Raw genomic sequence first — 13,215 nt, 5'->3', positions numbered from 1 at the left:
TGCATCCTGTTGCATTTTTTGGGCGTCCGACTTGCCTCAAAAAAACGCATGCGCGCGCAATGCGTTTTTTTACAGCAAGACACCCATTATAAGTCTATGGGTGCGCATATGTGCGCATTGGCATGCTTATGTATGCGTTTTTTTGCACATGCGTTTTTTTTTGTTAACCATGGAATTTAGGGGTTTGGGTTAGAGTTAGGGTTAGTTAAGGGGGTTTAGGGTCAGGGTTAGGGTCAGGGTTAGGGTCAGGGTTAGGGTTAGTTAGGGTTTAGGGTTTGGGTTAGGGTTAAGTATGGTTTGGTTTAATCCGCACCTAACCCTTGTTTTCCTCATGTTTGGGTGTTCTGTTTGTGTTACAAGTATTATCATGTCTTTATGCCTGTTTGTTAATTTATTATTCTGCTAGTACGCTGTCAAGAGTCATGTTGAACGGGCAACTTTTACATTCAACTCTGTAAACAGGATAACCATCAGTTGCTGCACAGGATAGTGAATGGAGTGAAGTTCATGGACTAGGAGTTTACAATAGAGATCATTCAATAATTGTATACCCGATTGATTAATACTAGCCTTTTATACACCATTGTTAATTAAGACACTAGTGGAGTAGGATGTGCACACCATTAATGAGTTAGACGCATCATACAAGTGACTTATGCCTCTGCCAGAAATGTTACCCCAGTCGGGAGTAGCATAAATTTTGATGAATTTGCTGGCCAGGCTAAGTCAAGCCCCATCTAATTCATCTAGATGAATAATGGAGGAAAGGGGCTCCCTTTTTCACCCCATCAGCACCCCATGATCGCCATGGCAATGCAAGACCAAGTCATTGGCTTTGGTGGGATGCAAGTTTCAGTTCAGTGGCCTGTTAGGGTCTAGTAGGCCATGGGTCAGTGTAACACTGACAGGTCTAATACCCTGCAATACATAAGGTATGTGGTGTATTTCACCAGCAATCTGAAGAGTGAATGTTCAAGTCCCATGATTGGACTAAATAAAACAACCCAGTAAAATTTGTAAAAAAAAATACAAAAGTGTGAAAAAGTAACAAAAAAAAATTGTTTGCCATTAAAAAATAAGTTTTATGTAAAAAATAATGCTCATAATTATGTATCACTGCATCCATAATGACCTGATCAATAAATCTGTCACATTAATTAACCTATAACAGGATTTAAAAAAAGCATGCCAAAATGTTTTTTTTTATACTGACACAGAAAAAAATGGTATAAAAATATATAAAAAAAACTGTATGTACACCAAAATATCATCATGGAAACATCAACTCGTCTCACAAAAAAATAATGCTTCATGCAGTGTCAGTGAAACAATAAAAAATAGTTATAAGTTCCCTTTTGCATGGATTTGTGAATGGAAAAAAAGGGAGTTTACAAATTCCAGCACGTAGCTAGTAGCTCATAAGCTCTAGAAAAACAACATGGTATCCAAACACCAATCCAGGAAAATCCGTGCACCCAAAACCAAACACCTGCACTTCCTTTCGAGCCACACAGTGTCCGCAGCAGTTACCGACCATATGTGTGGCATTAATATAGGGGACAGAACCCAAATAACAAAGAAACACAAGCTGAGAGCAATGTATTGAGCACTAAATTAGCATATTTGCAATTTTCACACTGCATGACCAGTTGCGTGTTTATTTCCGAATAACGTGTGGGATCAAAATAGTCATTATATCGGTAGATTCATTTCCTGAGGGGTGTAAATTCCAAAATGGGGTTACCTTAGTTTTTTTTCCTGCTACTTTGTCACCTCAGGCGTTCTGGAAATGATGTCTATAAACAGTTTTGGCCTTTCCCTGTGCCCATACAAAAGTGTACGACCTTATATGAGGTTATTTTGGAAAAAAAAATGTATTTTTTTCGTTGTCAATGGCCAACATCATAACATTCTGTAGAAGATCCATGTACTGTATTCAAAATGTTCACTACACCCCTGGATGAATTCCTTGATGGGTGTAGTTTCCTTAATAGTGTACCTTTATTTGTTTGCTGCTTTGGCTCCTCACGGGCCCTGCACATTCTGCTTTGAGTCTATAATTCAATCAAAGAGCACTCCTGCCATTTTGAGCCCTACCGGGTGACCAAGCCGTGATTTGTCACCTCACGCATGGGGTATTACTGTGCTCGTGAGAAATTGCATAATAGTTTGTGGGGTTCCATTTGCTCTTATACCCTGTTGTGAAAATGAAAAAAATGTGGCTAAATCAACATCTTAGTTTTATACACTGGCAATAACTTTCTTTTTTCATTTTTTTTCCATGCTTTCTTATCTATGTATTGGTTTTCTTTATTTTACACATAGTGTCCCTCCCCCTATATGAATATAAAGAACTTTAGGATAGCATTTCAACATTTAATTACATTTTTATTTTTACTAATTTCCTCTGCAACTGGGGCTGGCGTATCAAGACCTAATTTCAGGATAAATTCAGCCTCCTGTTTCCATTACCGAGCTGATCTGGCTATGCTAAGACCCAGAAACTCATCCTTCTTCCTGGCACCCGTTGATCACATTTTTTCTGGGACAGTAGGAGGAAGTGCTATTACTGCTGTCTGAATTGTACAGTATACGCCGCGCTGTGTATACAACAGTCAGGAAGACAGAGATGGTAATGAACCATCTCTGCTTCCTCTATGGGGAGTCTGGCTGTCTCTGACAGCTGGCTCCCTTATCCTGCAGGTGCTTGATCTTTGTGCAGCTTCTGGCTCTGACATGATGTTACATTATTGTATCATATGTTGCCCAGCCTGATGTTTTACGACATTGGGTAGTCCACATTTGGTAAAATACCCAGTGGCCAGCTTTCCAATCATTCTAACACTTTAGTTTCCTAATGCCAAGTCCAATTTTAATTTTTGTACAATAGTTTCCAGCTTCTTAGACATTTGTATGATTATTTTTAATAGAAAATTAATTAAAAACATACAATCAATCACATATATCATAAAATTCTCACAACAGCGAAACTTGAATAAGGTTACAGGTGCACCAAAAATATCGTCACAACCAGGACTTCACGACATGGGAAGAAAAAATTGTAAAATCTAAAAAACCCCTTTAAACAAAAACATATAAAGTGACAGCGGCCCCTCAAGGAAGCTCTAGCGAAACCCGTGTAGGGGCGTGTGTTTACATCTATGGACACAGACATGGGTAAGAATCCATAATGGATATATTTCCTTACTGCATCACATGATTTAGTGGTCATTGACCTTTTGAAATTTTGATATTTTGATATTTATGCAGTAGAAAGGGATTTGGTTACCCCTTATTATGAATAATTGCACTTTCACTTTATATGTTTTTGTTTAAAGGGGTTTTTTAGATTTAAACAAATAATTTTATGATTTATTTGGTGGTTGTTTAGCTCCATTTTTTGTATTCATTGTTAGTGGAGAGCTCCACTGGGTACTACCCATTTTTTTCATCCTGATTTACTATTTTTAGGATGTTATTATACTACTGTAGCTGAGATTTTGTATGCATACTCTGATTTATTAATATGAGATACTCTCCCTTCTGCTAAGCACTGTGAGCATAGTCTAGTCCAGTAATTTTCCAACCTTTGTCTATAGATGAGAAAAGTTACTGGGAATTGGAAAAACTGTGCTAGAAAGATATGCTCACAATAAATGGATTTACAAAGGTTACTTGTGTTAAAATATTTAACAGAATGTTGATCAAAAAGTGGTTGGTGCAAAGTCACTCCATGGACTGATATTGGCTCAGTGGTTATCACTGCAGCCTTGCAGCACTGGGGTCCTGGGTTCAAATCCCACCAAGGACAACATCTGCAAGGAGTTTGAATGTTCTCCCCGTATTTGCGTGGGTTTCCTCCGGGTTCTCCGGTTTCCTCCCACACTCCAAAGACATACTCATAGTGAATCTAGATTGTCAGCCCCTTGGGGGACAGCGACAATAATGTCTATAAAGCGATGTGAAATTAATCACACTATATAAATGAGTAAAATGAATACATAACTGGTGCAAAAAGTGCTCTATGAAATACTCTACTTAAAACCCCTACTTTTGGAACTGGCTTGGTTTGTAGAAACAAACTCTGACCCCTTTTTCTAACTATGGGCAACCCTCCCTAGTTGACAGTAACGATTATGCTGCTATTTTATAGACCACACTCTATATCCATTACTTATTAATCTTTCATTTCATCCTCAGCATCAAGCTTGTGGCTGTTCAGGAGCTGACAGATAAAGATGCTCTGGAAAAGGTAACTGATATTTTCTTTACTGATGATATATATTATATCTGTATGTTATAAATATGCCCTAATTCCTCGGGCATTATAGGAGAAGATTCCAGAAATTCCTGTAATATTACCTGACAGTAATTATGTCATTCTCGTATCATAGTTGTACTTATAATTGACTGTTATTAAGATAACATGACGTGTCGTGAATGAAGAAGACTAGAAGGTTTAACAAGCAGTAAACGTTTCCGAAATGACAGAGGATATAAAGCGCAAATCACTTTCATTTAGTATAAACTAACCAGCATGTCTGGGGACAGAACATGGGGAAGGTTTGCTAGTTATGTAAAATATTTAGGCAGTCTAAGAAATGTGACAAATTTATTACATAGTTTGACATTTTTGTAAAATTTTTACCACCACTTGGTTGACTTTGTGCCTCTTTTTTGGTCACTTTGTTGCATTTTAAAGGGAACTTGTCACCAGAAAAAAAAACTCCATTAACCTGCAAATATGAATTTAATCAGCAGGTTAATAGTGTTACTAACCTGCCCGGTGGCTGCACTTAGCAGGACGCTGCCAGGAGAAAAGTAACTCTATTTCCCCCGCAGTGTTTCGGTATCCGTCACGGGGGTGGTGTCGGTGCGAGTTCAGACGCTGAAACTGTTTTCTGCCTCCTAGTAAACAGAAACATTTCAGTTTCTATACTACAAACTTAAACAAGCGTGAGAAAAAATAATTTTAGAAAGTTTGAGAACTTTTTAATATATACTGGTAAAGCATTATTTACATAAGGATCCAGGGGCGGACATAGACTGCAGTGGGCCCCTGTGCAAGAAATTTTTTGGGGTCCCCCCCGTTCTTCATAGGGCAACAAAGTTATGTATACATATAGATGGGTAATATATATAGGCACCCCCGTTTCCCTTTGTTTCATAATGCTCTCCCCCATATGCGGTCTACTTTTGGCATAGTGCTTCTCGCCCTATGTGGCCCCCCCAGGTTATGCTGCTTCTCCCCATGTGGTCCCCCCCATTTTATGCTGCTTCTCCCCCTATGTGAGCCGCCCAATTCATGTTTCTTCTCCCCCCCATGAGCCGTCCCATTCATGAGCAGCTAAGCATCTCCCCCAGGGCCCCCCCCCATTCATGAGCAGTCATGCTTCTCCCCAGGGGCCCCCATTCATGAGCAGCCAAGCTTCTCCCCAGGGGCCCCCCATTCATGAGTAGCCAAGGCCATGCTTCCCTTCTGCCCAGGCCAGGGGCCCCCCATTCATGAGCAGCAAGGCCATCATGCTTCAGTTCTCCCCCAGAACGGAGCCCCCCAAAATCATGCCTGCCATGTTCAGTTCTCCCCCACCCCAGGAGCCCCCCAAAATCATGCCTGCGCCTCGATCCCAATCCCTCAGTCCTGCTCAGCTCTGGTAGTATTCTTACCTGGAGCAGGCAGGGCAGGCCAGACCAAGTGGATCCATCCATTCCACACTGTCCAGTGTCCACACTCCGCACATTCCTGAACTGCTGCAGCATATGGGCAGAGGCAGGGCTGCCACTAGGATGACAGGAACACCGCACTGAACTTGCTCACTGAGCCAGTGCACGTGTCTTGAGTAAAGCGAACTGTGCTCAAAGATACCTGTGGAGCGGGCAGCAGCCGAGTAGATGCGTACTTCAGAACAGCAGGACCTGAAGCACGTGACTGCTAGCGGCATGGCCTAAACTCCAGAGAGCTAGGAGCTGCAAGAGAACTCCTAGCAGGGTAACTGCGAGACAAAGTTACCAAGGGGCATACACAGGGAGGATAGTCAGGACGTAGCCAATGAGTCATACACAGAGATAGCTTCAAGGTACAAGAGGGGCGAGCAGAGAGTAGTCAGATCACAGGCAATGAGTCATACACAGAGAGGGTAGTGCAGTACAGAATCAACAGGCAAACTCACAACGGGAAACAGAACCAGGTCAGAACCATATAAACAAGCTATAACAACGAACAGGCACAGGCACACAGAGGTCAGCACACTCGGCCAAAGGCAAAAGTATAACTGGCAAGGATTGGAGCTTCCCAGGGGTTTAAGAAGCTCTCCCAGAACCAAAAAGAGGCCACAATCATTAACCCCAGGTGTGCTCGTCAAAACTTGCACTGAGCTCCAGACATTAACCCCTGACGTGCAGCTCAAAAACCTGCACTGGGATTATGACATAGGAATTTCGGGGCCCCATATTGGGAAAATTTTCAGGGCCCCCGTAAGACTCTGCCCAGGCTCAACCCCAGCCCCGCCTCTACCTTTCAAACTGTCCACAGTCCCACCGCCCTCTCTTGGAAAATTCCACTTCTCACCAATCACACATTAACAGTTCCCATCACCAGATCACACATATAGCCGGCAGATTTTTATTTTGCCAAAATATTTTTTAAGCCACCATCACAACACTGTAGACACTTTTGGCCAAGCTCTATTCTACTGTAACCTATTACATATTTGTTAAAATATGCAATACAATTTAGGTACATTTGTATTTATTTTTCAATTTTTAAAATGACCATTAATATCACATACAATGGACAAATACCACCGCACCATGACCAGACACAATATTACCACCACATAGTGACCTATAATTAATACAACATATAAGGAACAAATACCACCACATCAGGACCAGACTATATATTACTACCACAGTGCCCGAATAATATCACATACAAGGAACAAATACCACCGCACCATGACCAGACCACATATTACCACCACAAAGTGACCAAATAATAGCACATACAAGGGACAAATACCACAACACCATGTCCAGACCACATATTACCACCACATAGTGACTGAATACTACAATACTGATCAGTAATAAAAAAACAATACTATCGCCATAAGTGCCATTATACACAGGGGATCTGTACTTACTATCCAGTGTCTGTGTACTGGTAATACGTGATTAATGACATTATACACAGGAGTTCTGTATATAACGTACAGGTAATACAGTGATCACTGGTGACATTATACACAGGACCTCTGTATATAGTATACAGTGTATAGGTAACACACTAACTCACCAGTGACGTCTGTAGGTAAAGTCCTTCATACTTGATTTTCATCTTTCATCCAGCACAGATCGCCATCACTTCTTCCAGCCAGGGCTCGTGTTTGCAGGAAATAACACAGTTATCCAGAGCTGCACTTGCAGAACACATTACTTATTTTTTTCCCAACTTCTACCTTATATCACATGAAGAAAAAAAGGCAACATAGTATCATTCTACACAGTAACAGGACTGCCCCCCGTTTAAAACAGTATACTCAAAAAATAAAATAAATACATCACTGCAGTAATAATATCCCTTAATTAGCCCCTATGGTAATAATATCCCCCATCCTGGCCCCCATGTGTCTCGTTCCTGGCTTCATCCATATGTTCTCCCATCCCACCCTCATGAGTATCCATTGTGCCCCATATGATCTCCCCATCTGTCTCCATCGTATCCATCCTGCCCCATGATCCTGCCCCATCTGTCTCCAATCCTGCCCCCTGTGTCTCCAATCCTGCCCTATGTCTCCATTTTGCCCTGTTTCCAATCATGCCCCTTGTGTTTTTCATCCTGCCCCCTTTGTCTCCAATCATGCCTCCTGTGTCTGCAATCATGCCCCCTGTACCTGTAATCCTGCCCTCATGTCTTTCATCCTGCCCCTTTGTCTCCAATCATGCCCCTTGTACCTGCAATCCTGCCCCCGTGTCTCCAGTCCTGCCCCCGTGTCTCCAGTCTTGCCTGTTATGAATGAGTCACCGAGGAGGAAAAAACAAAAAGCAAGCTAAGCCCAGAAAACTGGAGAGGTTGGTAGCTAGCGGATTGCAGACCCCTGGTCCTATCCACTACAACTAGCAGTAGCCGTGGAGCGTGCCTACGGTGGTCCTACATGCCTCGTCACGGCCGGAGAACTAAATAAGCCTAAAGAAAGAAAGGGAAAATCTAAACTACCCCAGAGCAGACCCCAAAGCAATAGACAGCCCCCAACATGTATTGTCTGTGAAACAAGATGAAGACACAAACACAGATAGTAAGATAGGCTGAGCAAACGATGGGGCGCTCACTAACTAGAAAGGACAGGAAAGAAAAGATGCTGTCTGCAATCACGCAAAAACCCTACCAAAAAATGTCCAACACGTCTGATAGAAAAAGGCCCTGAAGTCGCTAGACTTCAGTTCCCTATATCAGCACTCAGGTGTATTCTGAAGACAGAGCAAAAGAGATCAACTGATCAGAGACAAAATGGGGATTCAGCCCAGTCCCAGCCAGGGCTGGCTGAACAGAAAAACTAAGTAAACCAGACGAAAACTCATATGAACAATAGCAGAGAAAACTTAGCTTTAAGAAGACAGGAACCAAACTGGAAACCAGAAGCCACAGTCAGGAGAAATCACCAGCAAGAAACTAGGGAGATGGCTGCCTTAAATCCAATCAGAAATTCCTGATGTCCAATCACAGTCCTCTTCCTCAGGTGGCCGGTCTCTGCCATTTAGATCAGCTTCATTACCTCCCTTCACCAACAGAGGGAGGCCAGATAGAGAACTCACTACTCCTCTGTCAGCACAGCCAGCTCCATAACCCTCACCAGAAGCCAGAGGCAAACCCGAAAATGAGCTCACAACACTTGCCCCTTGTGTCTGCCATCCTGCCCCCAGTGTCTGCCATCCTGCCCCCTGTATATTCAATCCTGCCCCGTCTCCACCTTGCCCCCTATGTCTCCATCCTGCCTTCAATGTCTCCAGTCCTGCCCTGTCTCCATCTTGCCCCCAATGTCTCCAATTCTGCCCCTGTCTCCATCCTGCCCCCAATGTCTCCAATCCTTCCCTGTCTCCATCTTGCCCCGTCTCCATCCTGCTCCAAATGTCTCCAATCCTGCCCCCAATGTCTCCAATCCTGCCCCCGTCTCCATCCTGCCCTCGTCTCCAATCCTGCCCCCGTCTCCAATCCTGCCCTGTCTCCAATCCTGCCCCATCTCCATCTTGCCCCCAATGTCTCCAATCCTGCCCCCAATGTCTCCAATCCTGCCCCAATGTCTCCATCCTGCCCCCAATGTCTCCAATCCTGCCCCCAATGTCTCCAATCCTTCCCCAATGTCTCCAATCCTGCCCCATCTGCATCCTGCCCCGTCTGTATCCTGCCCCGTCTCCAACCTGTCCCCAATGTCTCCATCCTGCCCCATCTCCATCCTGCCCCATCTCCATCCTGCCCCCATCTCCATCCTGCCCCCATCTCCATCCTGCCCCCATCTCCATCCTGCCCCCAATGTCTCCAATCATGCCCCATCTCCAATCCTGCCCCATCTCCAATCCTGCCTCGTCTCCATCCTGCCCCGCCTCCATCCTGCCCCATCTCTATCCTGTCCCCATCTCCATCCTGCCCCATCTCCATTCTGCCCCGTCTCCATCCTGTCCCATCTCCATCCTGCCCCGTCTCCATCCTGACCCCAATGTGTCCAATCCTGCCCCCGTCTCCAATCCTGCCCATCTCCATCTTGCCTCCCCCTGTCTCCAATCTGCCCTGGCAGGATGGAGACACATGGTCCATGTGTCTCCATCCTGTGGGGAAGCATAATAAATTAAAAAAAAAAAAACTTTCTTCTTACCTGGCCTGCTCCTGCTGGAAGATGCAGCTCCTGTGTGAGCTCAGCTAAAGGACCTGTGGTGATGTCATCGTCATGTGATCAGGGGGCGGAGCTGATCAGTGGTGAAGGCCTGTGATCAGATCCACCCCCTGATCACATGATGATGATGTCACCACAGGTTCTCCAACGCTTCCGCGCTGCTCTCCTCTCCTCCTGCGCTCCACATGGTTAATTTGAAAATGGAATAATTAGCCATGCGGTGCAGGAGGGGCCGCCCCCCTCTCCCCCGGGGCTCCCGTTCAATGAACCGGCTGCACGGGCGGAAGGTTCGCCCCTGTAAGGATCGTCTAATATACCACCTCAATGTATACTATTTAGCCATAAATTGTATCTCACCCAAACAAATGATAATGATAAACTATTCAATTCTAATTAATTAATGTAAAGGTAAAATAATGGATTTTGATGCAGCACTGATGACTTTAAACTGACTTCAGAATATTCCAAATTGTAAAGGATTTGCACAATGAGCCAAATCATAATGTTTCCGGAAGCAGATATCACATTATCCAGCTGCATCGTACACACAGAAAAATGTATCACGATGGATTTACATTTTCCTCTGGAAACATAAAACAGACATCCCATGTTTTTCTCCCATTACAACTCAGTTTGTGCACTTTTTTACATTTAAAATATGTGCCGGATGTGGACATTGCGATATTACTTATGGTTGTCACTGTAGAGATATGAAGGAAATGATAGTGCTGCTTATATGAAGTGACACAACGGCTCGTCTTTGTGTTAGTTCGGTTGCTTTAATGGCATATCCTTGTTAAAACACATTATCTACTCAATAAGACCCCATGAATAAAATCTCATTGTCGGGGTCACGTACCTTCTTGTTAGTAAAAGTCCATTCTAAACATATCAGGCTCTGAAATCACTGATTTTTATGTAGCAAGTTTATTTGTAGAAAATAAAAGGGATTGTCCTCTTTGGCACCAAAATGATCAATGTGACAAATGGCAAAATTAATGGGGTCATCATTATTTTGTGCTGCAATCAGTAGTATGCAGTGTATAGGGATGTGCTGACTTTCCATGGATGTCAGTGGTCATGTTGGGTTTCAACATATGCAATCCTTTTTCCTTTTTCCTTTTTTCCTATTTGGAACGCGGCTGAGCGGCAGTATGTGCAATCGAAAAAAATAGCTGCCTTATTGCCTCTTATAAATAAAGTCCCTTAGCTGCCCATGTATGACTGTGTAACCAGTATACATAGATTTTCCAAAAAGTGAACCCAAGTGCTGTTTAATACTAAAAATAACAAACAAAGCAGGTGTTCACCCTCCCCTGGTCCAGCGGTGGATCCCCACCGCTGCTGTGCTGTTGCTGTAGTGGTGACTTCACCTCAACAGTGCGCATCACTTCTGCAGCCAATTACTGAGCTCAGTAGCTATGCTGATCTAGATGGCACAAGCTGGAAAGCTCAGTGATCGGCTACAGTGCTGATACGTGCTGTCAATGTGGCTCAGCTGAAACCAAAACACCAAGACCAGAGTAGAGGCGCGAATAAATCCGGTGCTGGACCCGGGGAGGGTGAGTACCTGCTGTATTTATTTCTGCTATTTCACAGTGTTTGGGGTCCACTTTCCTGAATTTATAAAACCCCTTTAACAGCTTAACATCAGTTTATTGCCTTTTTCAATTTTCAATATCTTTGCCTGCTGTAAATGAATGACATTTACATTGAAATGTTGGAAATCCACCCATAATCTTGTCCAGATGACACAAGTCTCTACAACCATACTGTATGTCATATATATTTATGAGGCTGTTAGTTTGGGTCAGGAGATCTACAGCCGGTCTGGAAATTGCTGTCCGTATGTGGACGTGTGAGGTTGGCCTTACGAGATGGTCCCAAGTGTAACTGGCTTGTTATCAGAGCAGGTTGCCAGTCTCTCACTCATTGACATCATGAAAACTGGGAGGAAGATGAATTCAAAGTATATTAGTTTTTAATTTTTCACTATACAAGGAATATTCTGTTTTCTACAACAAAATTAGAAACCCCATTATAAAGCTATTGTAAGCTGCATTGTTGCAACCATTTCAATGCTCCAGTGCATACCTGGGTAAAGTAAGGCTCACGAGCCACATCTGGCCCTCTGGCTGTTTCAATCCGATCCACGGACCGAGACAGCTAAAGAGCTGAAACAGTGGCACACAGGTTTCGCTGTGCCTTCCCGGCTGTCGTCCATCCACTGCTCGCTGTGACCGCTCTCCACATTCTGTGGATGCAGACAGCAGTGAATACATCGGTGAAGGACGGCGCCTCTGACTCCATCTTCAACCAATCAGTGTGTGAGCCAGCAGGTTGTTTGGGGCTTATGCTATACATAAGAAACCATGTGGGGTTCATTCTGTGCATATGGGGCTATGTGGGAATCATACTGCAAATAAGAGGCTATGAGGGGCTCATACTTTACATAGGAGGCTATGTTGGGCACATGCTGTATTTCAGAGCCTGGGAGTTTGTGGGGGCTCATACTGTATATAGGACACTATGTGGGGGCTCATACTATAAACAGGAGACTGTGTGGGCTCTTACACTGTATAGGGGGTTAGGTGCGGGCTCCTACTGTAAATAGAGAGTCTGTGTGCAGGCCCATACAGTATACCAGTATATCACGAAACAATCACTGACCTCAGTGAGACCAGTCAAAGAAAACACTGCGGCAGCCGGCAAAGGCGCTCAATCAGTGAAATCCTAGGTGCATTGCTCCCTGGGAAATACGAATATGCAAATAAAGTCCGTGGAGCCTCATTTAAGAGTCTCAAACACAGGACTAGCCAGATCTTCCTCCAGGGAAGGACCCAGCCAAGGAGTGGCTCCTTTCGGAAACCACCATTACCACCATATTAAGTGGCCCTTTAAGTCAGTATCCAGCTCTTTACGAGTTTACAGATATGACAAGGAAAATACCAAGGCCAGGTATCCATCCACAGACAGCTGTTTCGGGGTGTTGCCCCTCATCAGTGTGGAGTAAGATTCTGGCTAGGTGGGAGCAATGCCTAGTAGACCAACATCACGAAACAATCACTGACCTCAGTGAGGCCAAAGAAAACACTGCGGCAGCCGGCAAAGGCGCTCAATCAGTGAAATCCTAGGTGCATCGCTCCCTGGGAAATACGAACATGCAAATAAAGTCAGTGGAGCCTCATTTAAGAGTCTCAAACACAGGACTAGCCAGATCTTCCTCCAGGAAAGGACCCAGCCAAGGAGTGGCTCCTTTCGGAAACCACCATTACCACCATATTAAGTGGCCCTTTAAGTCAGTATCCAGCTCTTTACGAGTTTACAG

General features: G+C 44.0%; 1 protein-coding gene across 2 annotated transcripts in view; it reads left to right on the top strand.

The window, feature by feature from the left end:
• Positions 1-13,215, top strand: part of EEPD1 (endonuclease/exonuclease/phosphatase family domain containing 1) — a 164,206-nt gene that overhangs the window by 99,212 nt on the left and 51,779 nt on the right. For both annotated transcript variants that reach the window (XR_012220878.1, XM_073549998.1), the window contains exon 2: positions 4,201-4,252. Coding sequence is in view for 1 of the 2 variants with exons in the window: in XM_073549998.1 (XP_073406099.1) it covers positions 4,201-4,252 (52 nt within the window). In the remaining variant the exon portion in view is untranslated. The remainder of the gene's footprint in view (positions 1-4,200; positions 4,253-13,215) is intronic.

The sequence above is a fragment of the Dendrobates tinctorius genome, unplaced genomic scaffold, assembly GCF_039654945.1.
Source record: "Dendrobates tinctorius isolate UK_male_01 unplaced genomic scaffold, ASM3965494v1 ptg000162l, whole genome shotgun sequence".
In the NCBI taxonomy this organism is placed as follows: Eukaryota; Metazoa; Chordata; class Amphibia; order Anura; family Dendrobatidae; genus Dendrobates; species Dendrobates tinctorius.
This window is presented reverse-complemented; position numbering and strand designations above follow the sequence as displayed.